Raw genomic sequence first — 14,994 nt, 5'->3', positions numbered from 1 at the left:
TCTTGTAAAGAACGAAAGGTCGGTGACCTAAAGTACGCTTCCTCAAGCGCTTAGCTACAGCAGCCCCGCTGCACTTGGCATACCTGCATGAGGCCCTCGCTTGCTCTGCTACTATGCCACAAGCACTGCGCTTATACCGCTGCCCAGCGATAGACGCCCTTGCATACGTGCCACTTCGAAATACATACGTCTGAAGAAAGGTGCCTGAAACATCAACTCGTCCGTCTCAATGAGCGCCGGGTACTGTGCCACACTGATGTACACTGAGTGGCCAGCGAAAATACCAGCTCAGAGGCTGCCACCTGCGCTAACACCTCGAGATCGATGCCGATGCTAAGAATATCTACGTCATAACATGATTGTCAGCAGCAGAAGTGTGATCAAAATTTATCATAAATCTGTAATTGTTACCGGAGTATCGGTGCTTATATTCGACCATGTGACGGGACACGTACATTACTTGTGCATGCATAAATTTGGCGCAAGCATTGATTGAAGACAATTACAGTAAGAAATGACCTTACATTTAACACGCTAGACTACTATGGATTGATGCATATGCCTGATTTCGGACTTTGGTTTGCTAGACGTAATGTCAATTTCTTATTTATATTAAGTGTTGCTATGCCAGACACTAAATTCGACCTTAATATATCTATTATTCGCGAGCAAATCAAATCTTGAGCATTATGTACAAGTGTTACATTTTTTAGTTGACAAAATACTGACTTTAGAACTTAATGCGAGCCAGTGGTGCTAGGTATGCGACGTAGCACCATATCAGCAGCTGTTGATAGTCACCATTGTGGATTTTGATTTTCTTCCAAAATCGGGAAATTGCGAAACAAATTCGCCATCTTTATTGGACCCCCAAAAAAAACTACTTGCAAGAACTCTTGGGCATCGTACGACACTTTTCCCATACATTCCACACGAAATGAGAAGAAACCGATGGAAGGTCTATCAGCAGACTTAGTTCTGCTTTCGTGGAAGAGTCGAAGTTGCTCACGACTCACATTGAGCGAATATAACTCTTGTTGGTACCACCTCCTAATCTTTCCTTGCAACGCGAAAAGATGTTGATATTCACCGTTGTCGCATTTGGAATACGATTCGCCTCCAAAACCGGAAAATTGCGAAACAATTGAAGCCGAGGTGTCTTGCCTGTGGTTTGCATTCCGATTTTTAAATCAACATCGTCCTTTTCAAAATGGATTGAGTCTTCTGAGCGTTTGTCGACACTATTATTCACAGCCTTGTCTTCATATGATTCGTTAATGCCGAAATCGGGCACATTTGACATCGTAGAATGACATTAATCGAGAGCTTTAGCTCAGGTAAAATAAACGATAATCGTGAGGGTAGTTAGCGTGTTTGAGTGACACAGCGCAAAAACACTAATGTAAAAAGGTCAGCGTTAAGCTCAAAACTGTTCTTTTTATTCTTAGTTTTCAGATAACAAAAATCTGACACATAGATGTATCTCGATTGTTTGCTGCCTCAATCACTTTCATTAAGCCATCCCCGCACCTTTCGCCACAATAGCTGTTTTTCTTGATCGATGTATCGCTGATGTTTGGCTTCATTCGTAGCCATGTGCCACCGCCCAAAAATTTGGCGCAGTTTGAAGTATTGCATGTGGATCATTGCGTCAAAAACAAACTTTTCTTGGTAAGCGCATTTACTTATAAAACAGTTAAACCAGTGCTTCCAAGAATGCTCAAGCGTGCTCCGCTGACTTTGACGCCAGACATAATGTGCCTGAGACCGGATTGCTTGGAGGTGTCGTGCTAACCGCCAAAATGCACGTCGTTTGACATTACGGGTATAAAGTTGGTCGGCCTTTTTTAATTGAGCACTTTCGTGTCGACAGCGCATCTCGCGACAAATCTGCACAAATTCTTGCCATCTCTCCCAATGCGAGTAAACAGATCGCAGCTCATGCCATCGTGTTGCGTTGCGCGCGACCCGTTCAATGAGAGCCTGATGCTTCTGCCATGGCAATATCGCGTAGAAGAACAATAGTCGCCGACAGTCATGCTTCAATGCCTTATCCCACTGAGCACTTAAATAGGCACGACGCTCGCGTTTTTCCTTTAACAAAACAGCTTCTGCGAGCTTTCTTTCTCGAGCTCGTGCCTTTTCTTCCAACTGCTTTTCAAGAATTATGTTTTCTTGAGCTGCTCGTTGCTCTTCCTGCTCTTGTCGCTTCTTTTGCTCAAGCTCTTCGTATCTTCGCTTTAACTTAAGCCGCCGTTCTTTCCGCTCGGCAGCACGCTGTTCCATAGAATCGAATACCTTGTCTGCGTGCTTGTGAGCTCGTCTTAAACATTTTGGAAGCTGCGTCTTAGCAGGCTTTTGATTTGAAAAATCAACAATACTGCCGTCGGACTGCGGTGCTTTTGAGTCCTTAAAATCCGTCCAGGTCTGCACTTTTCTCCTTATTTGTTCCACTGTTACTTGTGTGCTGCGACCATCAGATATATTAACACATCTGTCTGTTGTATCTTGAGAAGACGTATCACATCTTTGAGCGCCAAAATCCTCCATACCAGGTTGGCAGTCATCACACTCAACTTTTAATAATTTGTTCTGTTGTTTCTGAATGAGCCGCTGAAAGTGTACCTTACGTCTGTGAACGGCATCTACCGCTGCACGATGACCCTGCTGATGCGACACGAATGCCATCCATCGATATAACCATACCGGTAAGCGCTTGGAGCGATAATATTCTTGAGCTCGCTCGTTCATTTGTTGTTCATCTACTTTCTTCAGACGGGACTGCTCGACAGCCCTTGTTTGGCCTCGTCGATGTGTGTATCGCTTCCATGTCGCCACATAACGCATCATTATGCGCCATTTATAGTCAGCAACAACTTGAGCCTCTACTTCTCGTTTCGATTCTATTAAACGATACCAAGCATTAAACAGGTTTTTCAATATCTGTAAACGTGCTTTGCGATGCTCGAGGCGTTCTTTTAGCGCCACAGCATGCTGATTCTCTAACGTAAGGCGCTTAATTTTTTCTTCGACAAGGCGCTGCTGTTCGCTCACCTCCTCGTTATTGTCACAGGTAGGCTTCGGTAGCTTGTGCAAAGTGCCCTCCTCCACCACCTGAGCTTTGCGCGTTTTGCGTGCTTGTAGTAGAAGCTCCTGTCGCCGTTCCATTGACAATTGCTGGGGTGGAGGAATACATATTTGTGTCCTCTTTTTCGATTTGAATGCGCCAGCTTTTTGTCGATGTTGCAGCTGAGTGTGTTGCTTTCTTTGAGAAACTTTTTTCCTCAAACACTCCTTCACTTCCTGGTTTCCAAAATTATTTTTCTCTAAATAGACATGCTGCTTATTCAGGCTGCGTGACGGCATCGTCGGTATGTTTCTGTCGTCGATCCGACTTGCTGAGTTTGTAATTGCCAAACCTATCCGATGCAAGTTTTTCTTCTCTCCTCGTGACTTGCTTCCATCTCGAAAATTCTGAGCATGGCGCAATGCATCTGCTTGCTTCTCAAGTTGAAATCGTGCTTGAATGATTTCTCTCGCTTCTTCTGCAATTTCCTGACCTGGAGTCTCCTCAAAATTAACCACGATATCGTTTGCATCCCGTGTTTGATTTCGAAGGCGCCATTCAGGCTCGCTGGCAAATGCATTACGCCAACCTAGCAACTCATCCACACATTCACCGCTTATGTCTTCCTGCTCTTTTGGCTTTGTGTCCAGTGCTTGCAAAAGTCGATCTGATAGTGAAGGTGATCGAGCCTGAATTTCGACTTCAGGCTTCGCTGTACCGTGCTGTAAGTCAACTTGATAGACTGATTTTTTGCCAAAGCGCAATTGCCACGATGATGGCCTTGCTGAGGGTGAAGACGTGTCTAATGGCACATGATTTCTGTGCATAGCTGGTCTCAGCTTAAGTGCACTTTGGTGAGTTCATTCGTAACGTTGGCAAAGCTTTAATTGCTCTAAAAGCAGCAACAGACGGCATGATCGCGTTTTGTCGTTCTGCTCCTAGGTTCTAAATTCAGATATGTCACCATCAGTTTGCCTAAGCTATTTGGCCCACAGCCATTGTGATTTTCGCAATCGTTGAGATGTTCGACAAGGAGAGTCTTGTCCAATCCATGATAATTTCAGGGTGCTTTTGTATCATCCAGATGATTGTACTTATTGTTCTAGGTGTGTTGCTGGCGAGTAATATACACTATCACGAGTTACTGGGCATGAGCATCCGCGACGCTGGCAATGGTCTCATTTTTACGGGTATACTCTACTTTTTTGCTGCAATACTTGGATTAGCTACTGCTCGCACGAAAAACAAATGCCTACTGCTCGTTCAGGTGATACTACTTGGGCTGATATATTTCTTTCAGACTGTCATGAGTGCAATCGCGCTTGTTGGTAGTCGGGCTCCCAGTCTTGCGCTAAATTACGAATTCCAAATAATTTGCCTTACGGTGGGCAAGTATGAGGCGTTGAGCGACAGTGACAAACAATTATGTCAACGCTTTTTTCATAGCGATGAGTTTGCAGGTGTCATGCTGGTGTGGCAAAACTATTACAATAAAAGTGCCGTGGGGAGTAAGGAGGCGAGCTCTTATCGTGCAATGGTACTTAATATACAACAAAGTAACTTTTGTTGTGGATATGGGCTTCCGAGGAATTGTGCGATTATTACTGACTCATTTCCAAGTTCTCGACCGAAACCAACAGTATTGAACTGGAGCAAGCAACGTCAAAATTGTTCTAAATCCTCCGGGATGTATCTCCCTACGACGGAATGTCAAGGCGCGTGTTCTTTTGCGCTTCCGAGTGGATCCTGCGGAAAAAATCTGGTTAATAGTGCGTCGCGTGGATGTGCTGCGTTCGTGTCGAAGCAGCTTAGTTCACAAGTCCAAGCAATTAGTGCGACTGCCTTAGTGTTAGCACTCTTCCCGGTGCGTTACCCAAACAAATCGACTAATTGCACATATTTCACCCAGTCTAATACTGCAAACAAGGCAGATCATTTTTATTGTAGGATCTGTGTGTCTATGTATGAAGCGAAGAGACCAAGATGTGCGGCCGCACATAGAGTTTGCAAGTAAAGTTAGAATACATGCTGAAATTTGATATAGTGAGCGAGCAATCGTCAGAAGAGAATATATAGAAATGGAAAAGACCGTTTCGAGCACACGATCGCAAATTTCAAAGGAACAATCAAGTGAATCTCCAAATATGGCGGCGGCATCGCTAGCTGTCCAGTTCTACATTTTTGAAGTCAAGGGCAAGACGTTGATGCCGCTACAATCCAAAGCGGCAGCGTAAAAGGCTGGGGAAGACTAGCTCTCAACGTGCAAATCATTCAAATTAACAGGTCTTTCATTAGACCATCATGACAAAAATTACAACTATCCTAGCCAAGGCGTTTTCATTTGCGCACCGTCAGAACGACATCTCAAGGTTGAAAGAAGGCCAATACCAATTTAAAATACTTGAATCGACTGCCTGCGGTGCTGGTGTGGGTTTATCTCGTGCGAACCACTTTGTTTTCCACTTCCACTGACTTTTCTTACACCATCAACTAGCGGTGCCCAGCTTTCTCAGTACACTGCTGTCTCAGTACACTACGTTCTGCCCCCATTAAACCATTAGGATCGACTCCAGGTCCAAACCTCCAGCACCTGAATCACACGGCGCAAGAACATATTAATCCCAAAACGTACTGATCGAGTTGCCCCAAGGGTTACTACTTGCCGTCGAAGGTAGCATTGTCAATGCCTTCCCCGGGTTCTGCGTTGACTGGTTGTAGACCACACATCCCGTGGACCGTACGAGCGCTGCCTTATCTAAAAGGAACATTTAATTTAAATCAGCATGGAAACTGCTCGGTGTGTGCTGCTCTCACCACATCAAACTTTGTCTAATTAATTAAGAATTGTGGGAAACGGGGATACCCTTAGATGATGCCACGCCGTGGGACCAGATTGAGAAATTTTACTGAAAATATATTCAAACTCGAATACTTTCGGAGTCCAATGATTTTCAGCTGAAGCAACGATAAATTGGATCCTTACCAATGCAACATCTGCTCACCCCATGGTGAAGCGAAAACCTCACTCCGTGATATCAGAAAGCACGCGACCAGCGCTTTCAAGAACGCCTCAGCCCTTGAAAAAAAGAAATCACTCCGAAGCCGTCTATAATGTGTAACCAGAATTGATCCCGCTACTTCGCAAGCAGCTGAAAACACCACGGAATGACCGTCTTTACGGATCACACACGATGGTAGAGCTCACCGCTGTGATCCAATAGAACTAGAGACGGTCTTTTCAAAACATCGAGAAACGGCCCAAATTCTGGCCCCTCATTGGGTCGATTACAGGATGAGACTTATTGCCTTTGAATCTAGTTTTTTTGCTGGACTCATAATTTCTTCTTGTTTTTTAGACTTTCTTAGAAAATATAATTGATGGCTGACACATTATTGTTAAGTTGTAATATTGTTGAACCACCCTTAAAAGCTTATAAATATTACTGATTGATGGTAAATAAGAGCCATAAAGGAGAGGTAAGAAACCTTCCGGTTAAAATAATTCTAAAAACCTTATTCCCGGGATTGTTGATCCTGGCGACCGATGCACCCAACGTGGGTAGCAGCCTTATGCTTTCAAAAATCATGTGCACAATGTAGCTCCGCTGAACCAAAGAAGCCAATATATCCATGATTACATCGTAACGCTCCGGTATTCTATCTGCTCACTTAAGGAGGGACGTTGTCGGTCTTCGTAAGAAAATACGATCTCATTTATGGTACTCGGGGATGCGTTGGCATCCACAACTCGCGTCTCGCATAAAACCGTAGGGAACCAAGTATGAGTAAGCGGATCGCAATCCGCTTACTCCAAGAGTGATTTTCACAAGGCTAATCAACTCTTCGGTTTAAATTCCAAACTCATTTTTATTTATATTTTTATCCTAATGTTAAAAGTTTAGATATTCCTGAATATACTAAATATATATAGTAAAATCTAAATACATGCATAACTACTTGCTACCTAGCCCCGTACCGTATTCTTGTTTGGGTGTGTTGTCACATCATGCATATCTCGTGTGACACACACACCCGTGTTCTTAGGGTTCGTGTAACCTCGTTACAGTAATATATCTAATGAAGCGTGGCGTCACTTTGGTACTCCTGACCAAACTTGTCTAACCCGTAGGTGAATTTATAATGTCTAGTGGTTTTACGACCATTCAAATGCTGTTCTTTTGCCGATTTTGGGAACGTGTCTTTGCTTTCAGGGTTCGAATGATCACAGTCACTCTGCCGTCAATAAATGTTGACGGATAATCCCGCAAAATAAAGATCTCACATTGCTGCCAAATGCCGAAGGAATCAAATAAAACTTATTCTCACGGCTCATATGGTGACCAAGATGCGCTTTATGCGCCTACAGAGGTGCATCCCACACCAGATTTCCGCCGCTCCAAACGACAACTCTTGGAAGATACTTCAGACTAATTTTACCAAACAGCAGGTCACCAACCCATTTGTAGTGACATTCGGACAGGAAACTTAGCGACGATTCCGATTGGCATAAATTCTATATGCCTGACGGGGTTTTGCATGAGAATCGCCGTGAACCGACTAATTTACGTTAGCACATAGTCAGTTTTAACCAATTCGGTTTGTGATTACCGAGGTAAACTTCCGCAGAGAATAACAGCCATCTGGTCATTCATTGCGACAAAAGTGGTGTGTCGATGACCGTCAGCAAAGAACGTTGTCTGCATAGATCACACGGGGTTAGAGCTTGTAGGGTGCACTCAGAGCTCCACGAGGTCTTTGACATGGAAACTCCTCTCGGCAACTTTAGCTACCTGGACAAGTGCGAGGTAACTTGTTGGCATTCCTTCTGATCGGGCTGCAGAACGCGCAGCCGATGTCATACTTCAAACAGTCGCAAAGATCGCTAAACGGCTTTGCCTCGTCCGGCACAGCTGGAACAGGTGCTTGCTGTAGGTTTGCCTTGATATTCTCAAAAGCACATTTGTGATGTGACTCCCAGCGACAGTCCAAATTCTTATTCAAAAAGGTGGACGATAGCTTGTGGAAGTCCCGCGTACCCTGCACTATACATGAGCAGCTAATTATCTATTCTTCTTTGTTTGCTAAAGCCGGTCTGTCTGAGTCAGGAATCAAATCCATGCACTAATGGCTCTAACCTTCTCGGGGTCTGCATGAACACTCTTGTTGATCACAAAGCACCGAAAAATTTAAAGATTTCAGTGCATAAGTGCACATAACTAGCCGGATTTTACCTTCATCTCGACTGCGGACAAATGTTTTGTCAAATCACGTTTGTGCGAAATCACGTAGGGCCTAAACAAATGTGTGAGCAGGCGGATAAATGTTGTTGGGTCTTTGAAAAGACCTTGCGGTATCACTAGCCACCTCCACAGTATACCGCTTGGGGTGCTTGCTACCATAACTGGAATGTCAGAATCCCGCAACTGAGCCTAATAGTCAGTGTCTATCTACATCGCCCCGGACATGATGCTCAGCAGTTCTCCCTCCCAAAAATCGAAATCTGTACCGACTGTTACATTTATTGAATGCGTTCCGCTGCACGACCCTGGATCAGTCAGCACGATCCGCTCGGTTTCCAATGCAGACAGTTGGTAATTTAAGCGATCTTTTCGATTTTTGCACCATTTTTACCTTCGCCGTATTGGCAAAGAAGGTGTCTGCCCCTTCGGTTTTGCAATGCGCATACCATTGCATCGTGACACGGTACTTTGTGCGTAAGTTCCCTTTATGATGAAGGCTGAGATAGAAGGGTCTTTCATCCGAGTTTGTGTAACTCTACGTTTCTATTTACTCGCTCGAGGCCGAGGTGCATCTCTTGTAATCTGCGGAACTCTTCAAGAACATCTTTGTCAGTACTGGAGGACACATTCGAGTCATCAAAAGTGGTTTCGACTATAGAAACACCACATTCACTATTTCACCTGCCTTATGCTCGGCCAGGATCTCAGTAACCTTGAATTCTCGAGGTTCAGTTTCTACCTTCGTCAGTGCATCCATCTGAATGGCACCTGCGCGCACGCGATAATCCGAGACGTTGTCGCAAGGGCAATCGCATCCTACAATCTAATGTGTGCTGTATGGTTATCCATGACCTGAAATTGAAATTTTTGCCGCACATGTTTTGATTCGGTCGCCATGTCTTGTGTAACCTCAGGGCATCACCCGGTCGTCCCGATCTTATAGTAAATCCGTTATCTGTATCAATTCCCACACAGGTAGTCCGCAAGGCCAATACTCTATAACTTATGGTCTAAGCAACCCGTCGTTGCGCGATCATTTTTACGACACAGTTAGGAACAAAATCTCTCCAGCAGGGAGCAGCTCTTGTGCATCCCTCGGCAGTCATTGTCTGCATCATAGGACTCTGTAACCCACACGAACGCGTGCCTTGTTCTACGGTCGTATCTGTGCCTTTGAGTGGACGTATGCTTCCCTCGTCTCTAACGCAGTTTCGCTCCGCGCTCACGAGCAATAGAGTGTGGCATCTTCTTCCCTAATCAAAAATGCCCATTCAATCTTTTCAACACTACTTGATGTTGGCGGCATTTCTTCCTCGCCGAGAAGTTGATATCACAACCATTCCAACGATGCTCATAACTAATGCTGTCTTAACGCCTTGGTGATCCCGTTGGGTGCCCGACGGTCTAACAGTGACGGGAGTTTGACTCACCAAAGCTAGGCCAGAGCGTGCGATGTAGCTGACAATAATAGCCATACATAGGCATTAGATCGAGATGTCGTGCATTTGCTAGGATCGAGTCGTACGTACCCATATCAAAGAATCAAAAGCTACGGACTGTCAAAGTCTTCAGTCTTCCATACGGATTCTGGGTGCTCATATCAAAGACCCCCCATTTTCTCCGAGACCAGTCACTTTTCTTTGCTCTCGTGCAATATCAGCAAACATATTGTCATACTGTGCCCCTGTATGACATACTCTAGCGTGTCAAAACGTTGCATGCCGTCAAGCTTTTTATGGACACATACACTTGCGCGAACCGCGAGCAGTGCTTTGCTGCTCGTATCTCCTATGCGAGCACCTAGGCTCGCAGGGAATGTGCGCTTATGTTCGTGACTTCAGCATACCTCTCTTAAGGTCTCTGACTTGATTTAGAAGGGCAACAAGTTTTCTAGCAAGTGGTTGCGGCTTCTGCGCATTATTTTCAGACCCCTACTGGAATAAGCCAAGTCCTCTAAGCCCGTGGCCAATAGCTGTGTAGGCACGTATCATGTGGCTTGAATTAAAGCAGCCATAGCAGCATATGTTTCAATACTTGGCCACAACTAGGTCTATGAATACTAGAACGATAGCAGCTGCATATATGCTGTTGTAGGCGCTACTGAAGACGGATGTCCCTGCCATCCAATGGAGAGAGTAGGAGCCTGATTGTCGCTGTACTCCTCCTGAAGCGCGATCTGTATGACTACACCCCAAGTAACTAGGTGCGTCGTAGACTTAATCTTAGAGTAACCGCCTTGATGTTTACTGCCAGAATTGCTGTTAGTAAGTGCATCTCTTAAATGAGCTCATTCGACTCGTACCTTCCCTGCTTGCAGGCAGAAGAGTACGAGCGCTGGCAGGACCGAGACTCATGTTTGCCGATAGATTAGAGGTAAGCAACAGCACTCGCGTTTCTGCGGTCAAGATGTCAAATATTTGAGCGTCATGGGCTCAAGCGTGTACGTCCAACACCCTGAGTCACTCGACTGCGATCAGAGCTGCTTCTATGCCTATGACCAGCTCTGAGTCAAGGACTATATGTCCTGACCGTGTCAAAAAGCCTGTTCATGGTGAGTGAAAGCCATTTTGTGGTGCAGTCGATGATCAAGTGCTAGACGCTCCAATCACCCGCCGATTTTGCAAATAGAAGGGGATACGTCACGTAATTAGACTTGTTGCGAACGGTCTATATGGCTCAAATGACGATGATGGAGACCATTCCGTGACAATGAACTTGTGAATCCTAAAATTCACGAGACGTACTGCTTTCAAATTGCCAGTGAACGAAAGGCACGGTTCTTTACAGCGATTACTGTAAGGATGACTGTGCTTTCATCAATTGCTATTTTCATAAGCAACCTTCAAAATCACTAGTTATTTTGTTTTAACTGAGCTTGAAGACTCAAGTCATACAACATTCGAGTTTATTTAGCTAAGTAGCTTCGTGTAGCACCGATTTCCATCCATGCAAATTACTGCAGTGCTCACAATGAACACAACAAGTCAAAGTCGCTTTGCTTTAGTAAATGGGAAGAAGAAAACAGGGATCGTTTCTAATAGATGTTGACGCAGTATAGAGGTTCTGGCTCGGTTAATCCATCGATATTTGCATCACATACTAATCATCTATGGTAAAGTACTCGCTTGAGATTCTACACGGCTCCGAGTTTCAAAAAAAGTCGACGTTAAGCGGAGTCAGCTTGGAATTTAATATGCAGCATACTATAGTCTGGCATCTTAGCCACAGATCGGCGTTAATGGAATTTATAACTCATCTAAGGACAGCTTAGCTGATTAGCTGACAGATGGAATAACTTTCACGAGATTGAGTACACTTCTCACTAGCAATGGTGAGCCAGTTGTATCGGTACTAGGATCACCCGGAAAGTGCTTGTGAGAGACCTGACATTTATCGAGTTCTACTCCTTGGCATCATGCTTGTTCGAAACTACGAGATAAGTTTGTTCTCACGCACAAATTCTGCTGATCGTAAATTGGGATAGTTTCCGATATCACTCTCCGTCAAAGCAATAACACTAATCAGGGCGTGTATCCTCTGTAAATTGTAGTCTCTGCGTTTCACGCGCTTATCAACGTGACCAATCTAATACTTCTAGACGTGGGCTACTAGCCTCACACAATACAATAGATAACTTTTAGTTATAAGAGATAACATATATGTTTGGTATCAAGTTACGCCAGACTAAAACATAACATAGGTAATTAGTGAAATTGAATAAATATTGTTTAGCGTAACTGTTGTGCACCTTGACAGAGAAACCATCAAGTCGGAAATTCAGCGTAAACAAACGTAAAAAAGTTGGGACCGTAAGCTTTGACCAGGAGCGCAACCAATAGTCTCCAGCTTAATTATTTTAATTTTTAGCAATACCATTTTGACTTTGCATGAATTCAAGATTAGTTCTGTTAAGCTAATACGAAATACATACGTTTTACTATATTCCATACTAAAAATGTCTTCAGTGTTTGGTGTGCAGCTGGCTGTCGAAGTGCGCAATGAACCTCTTCTATACAGGGTGCCATCATGTTCTGTACTTATGGATATTCACAATCACACATAAGTGCAATGTGAAATCTTTATGTTTTACGATATTGATTCAAAACAATTGTAGCCAGAAGTACAAGGTAGACGTATGAAAACTTACAGCTCTGATACCAATACGACAAGATATCGTATTGCTTATGGAACCCTCGATCCCAGTCATGCGTGAAGTGCGCAAAGTCATCATTCGAGCGTTAATTGATGCGTACTTCTTGAGTCAGAAATTTTCTGTGCAAGGGACACAGCATCCCATATGCACTCTGTAGCACCTGTCGTCACTCCAACGACTTAGTCAGTAGGAGACTTTAAGCCCTGCGAGGATAGATCGTAATACGTTCACCGAGCCAGCGCGAAATGCTTGTTTAAGCCGGTCTTATATTGGTTCCGAGGGATAGCACCTAAGGTCTAAAATGTCCATCGATCGCCTAGGAATTATCACCACCTGCGAGAATGCGCATGTGAGTGTATTGCTAGGAAGTGTCAATCCGACGACAGTACCAGTACCACTGACTCCTACAGACGCTACGTATAGCGGGACCAATTCCGTTTGTCAGCAACTTAACAGGCAAAGATGAATATAACCGTTTCCGTCTGACGTGATTGTCTGAGATCGCCACAAACTTGATCACACTTAAAAATAGTAGCAGAGCGCCGAGCTTGTGACATCGACCTCCATGGAGGTCGATGTCATGGAGGTCTATGTCAATTGGACCCAGTCGCAAAGGAAGCTCAGTAGGGTCGGACTTATCCTCCACGTTAGTTGCGCGGTGAGATGAACAAACCCGGGGGAAACACCTAGATACTTTGTAAGCACCGTTCAAACATGTGCGACGCACACGACAGCTCAAACAGTAAGATATATGCAGTACTCCGATCACGAAAACTATATTCATGCGTCTATCGTTGAGGTATGTCGAAGTCTTGTCTCATTCCAACATTAAGATGAGTTACCAAGACATGATATCGTAAAACAAAAGGCGTCGCGCGCTCTTCCGTAGTAAAGTCTTCATGAGTCATGTACTCCACCGCTGATAGAAAGCAGAAGCGTAGGATACACGATTTTCCAGAATAGTTAGCAATTATTTCAGGAGCTTGAACAAAGCTCGAAAGGAACGTCTGGCTGCAAGCTGGGGTCTCCAGAGTTTACCTCTGCTATGTCAGAAGTGAGCAACAATATGCGCGGTCTCCAGAGTAAATCCTGCTGAGACAGATATAAACAGCTTAAGTTTTTTTTTCAGGTAACCTAATGAACGCGGTTGCTCGCCGCGGCAGCTTCCTGTGGAGAGAGGCGACTGCGAATAGCATGTATTTTTCTTTGGAAGCTGTTTTAGTGAAACCCTCATTTGGAATTAATAAAGCTTAACAAGACTCAGAAAGGTTGGAGCTCCTCTGTAAAAGCCAAAATGCTGTAACAATACATTGAGGCTCTGAAAAGCATACATTTGACACCACCATATGCCGCTACTCCAGTTTTCCTGCCTATGCCAGCCCCCAACAATAAATTTGTGCAGTTTAGTTGGTCGAACCTGCCCGCTAACTTTGCACTTCGAATACTCAAGTATAATTGTAGAATCAAGGCATAAATGTTTTCTGGCTGACACCGACTCCTCGCTTTGAGTGCTAATGTTGGCGTCGAGCTTATTCGCGCTTGCTCACAACCACTCGATGAAAGGGCTGACCACCCTCATTTCGATTATTAACGAACATTGACGAATATTTTTTTAGGTTCATTTGATTGAATACCCATGAGGTGGCAATTCCGTGGTCAGCGGTATTAAGTACCATATGGGCACTCCAAACTCCAAGCAACCCGCACCCGATGACTGCCCACTAGAAACGTACAGATCAAGTCTATTCTCAAATTTGGCACGAGGCTGCGCACAATTTTGCTCCTATCTTTGAAGGCTTGCAGTTTCGACTGGCGTTCCGACTTCTGCCTATCCGCTCAAGTTTCTGGTTCGTTGAGGCTTCACACCCAAAATTTGTAAATGCGTTCGCGATGGGTGCGATGCCATAGGGACTGAGCAGCACTTTTTCTCCGACTGCACCATTGCATCGCACCTCTGGCGACAGATCCGTCCGCTTGTGTCTCCGTTCTTAGTTGTGCGGCTAACATGACTCGACATTGCTCTGGCTAAGAAGATGTCCGTTCGCGACGACCGGAAAGCTTGCGAAGATGTTGTTGATGTTGTTCTTTGTATTAGACTTTTCCCCTCCAATTTCGACATCGATATTGACTCAGTTGAAAGTTGCTATGTATTATCTTATTACATGGCTATACTTACTCGGCCCTGACTAATATATTAAATTGCTTCTTCCGCTGAGGTATTTTTCTCAATTTTTTCTTGATTTTTTCATGTGAGATTCGCCATACCAAAGTCCATTTTTGGCTAGAGTCGGTAATATTTAGCATGTAGCCGGCATGTCTGGTTCGATTACGAATTTTGTCCGGTGAGGGGCTCGAACCCGCACCACACACCGTGACGCCCAAAAGGATTGACCACCTGACCCACACCATCGGGTCACATGAATTTCGGCTCAGTGGTTTGGAGTGGTGGCTACAATCCGCTGAATGAGGGCTCAAGTCCCACAACGGTCAAAGTTTGGAAGCGTTTACTTGGTATTTGGGGTTCACCAAGCCTC

The 14,994-nt window shown here is 44.5% G+C and overlaps 8 protein-coding genes across 8 annotated transcripts; 2 read left to right on the top strand and 6 right to left on the bottom strand.

Moving 5' to 3' along the window:
* Window positions 1-111: 111 nt before the first annotated feature.
* On the bottom strand, window positions 112-1,303 carry PHALS_12350 (uncharacterized protein; the record flags this gene model as incomplete). Its single annotated transcript, XM_024727880.1, has 3 exons — window positions 112-204; window positions 255-333; window positions 1,017-1,303. The coding sequence occupies 3 exons, from the start codon at window positions 1,301-1,303 to the stop codon at window positions 112-114; spliced, it is 459 nt and encodes a 152-aa protein (XP_024578413.1).
* A 197-nt stretch (window positions 1,304-1,500) lies between these two features.
* Window positions 1,501-3,894, bottom strand: PHALS_12349 (uncharacterized protein; the record flags this gene model as incomplete). The annotated part of the gene is made up of 1 exon (XM_024727879.1): window positions 1,501-3,894. One exon carries the CDS (start codon window positions 3,892-3,894, stop codon window positions 1,501-1,503), a length of 2,394 nt encoding a protein of 797 aa, XP_024578412.1.
* Window positions 3,895-4,151: 257 nt separating this feature from the next.
* Window positions 4,152-5,301, top strand: PHALS_12348 (Tetraspanin/Peripherin; the record flags this gene model as incomplete). The annotated part of the gene is made up of 3 exons (XM_024727878.1): window positions 4,152-4,931; window positions 4,999-5,077; window positions 5,144-5,301. 3 exons carry the CDS (start codon window positions 4,152-4,154, stop codon window positions 5,299-5,301), a joined length of 1,017 nt encoding a protein of 338 aa, XP_024578411.1.
* A 256-nt stretch (window positions 5,302-5,557) lies between these two features.
* Window positions 5,558-5,794, bottom strand: PHALS_12347 (uncharacterized protein; the record flags this gene model as incomplete). Its single annotated transcript, XM_024727877.1, has 2 exons — window positions 5,558-5,657; window positions 5,727-5,794. 2 exons carry the CDS (start codon window positions 5,792-5,794, stop codon window positions 5,558-5,560), a joined length of 168 nt encoding a protein of 55 aa, XP_024578410.1.
* A 1,347-nt stretch (window positions 5,795-7,141) lies between these two features.
* PHALS_12346 (uncharacterized protein) lies at window positions 7,142-7,400 on the bottom strand (the record flags this gene model as incomplete). Its single annotated transcript, XM_024727876.1, has 2 exons — window positions 7,142-7,300; window positions 7,350-7,400. 2 exons carry the CDS (start codon window positions 7,398-7,400, stop codon window positions 7,142-7,144), a joined length of 210 nt encoding a protein of 69 aa, XP_024578409.1.
* Window positions 7,401-10,366: 2,966 nt separating this feature from the next.
* PHALS_12345 (uncharacterized protein) lies at window positions 10,367-10,661 on the bottom strand (the record flags this gene model as incomplete). Its single annotated transcript, XM_024727875.1, has 2 exons — window positions 10,367-10,542; window positions 10,610-10,661. 2 exons carry the CDS (start codon window positions 10,659-10,661, stop codon window positions 10,367-10,369), a joined length of 228 nt encoding a protein of 75 aa, XP_024578408.1.
* A 2,100-nt stretch (window positions 10,662-12,761) lies between these two features.
* PHALS_12344 (uncharacterized protein) lies at window positions 12,762-13,087 on the top strand (the record flags this gene model as incomplete). Its single annotated transcript, XM_024727874.1, has 2 exons — window positions 12,762-12,900; window positions 12,993-13,087. The coding sequence occupies 2 exons, from the start codon at window positions 12,762-12,764 to the stop codon at window positions 13,085-13,087; spliced, it is 234 nt and encodes a 77-aa protein (XP_024578407.1).
* Window positions 13,088-13,508: 421 nt separating this feature from the next.
* PHALS_12343 (uncharacterized protein) lies at window positions 13,509-14,098 on the bottom strand (the record flags this gene model as incomplete). Its single annotated transcript, XM_024727873.1, has 2 exons — window positions 13,509-13,643; window positions 14,057-14,098. 2 exons carry the CDS (start codon window positions 14,096-14,098, stop codon window positions 13,509-13,511), a joined length of 177 nt encoding a protein of 58 aa, XP_024578406.1.
* Window positions 14,099-14,994: the final 896 nt, after the last annotated feature.

This window comes from Plasmopara halstedii (genome assembly GCF_900000015.1).
Source record: "Plasmopara halstedii genome assembly, contig: Scaffold_614, whole genome shotgun sequence".
Lineage (NCBI taxonomy): Eukaryota > Oomycota > Peronosporomycetes > Peronosporales > Peronosporaceae > Plasmopara > Plasmopara halstedii.
This window is presented reverse-complemented; position numbering and strand designations above follow the sequence as displayed.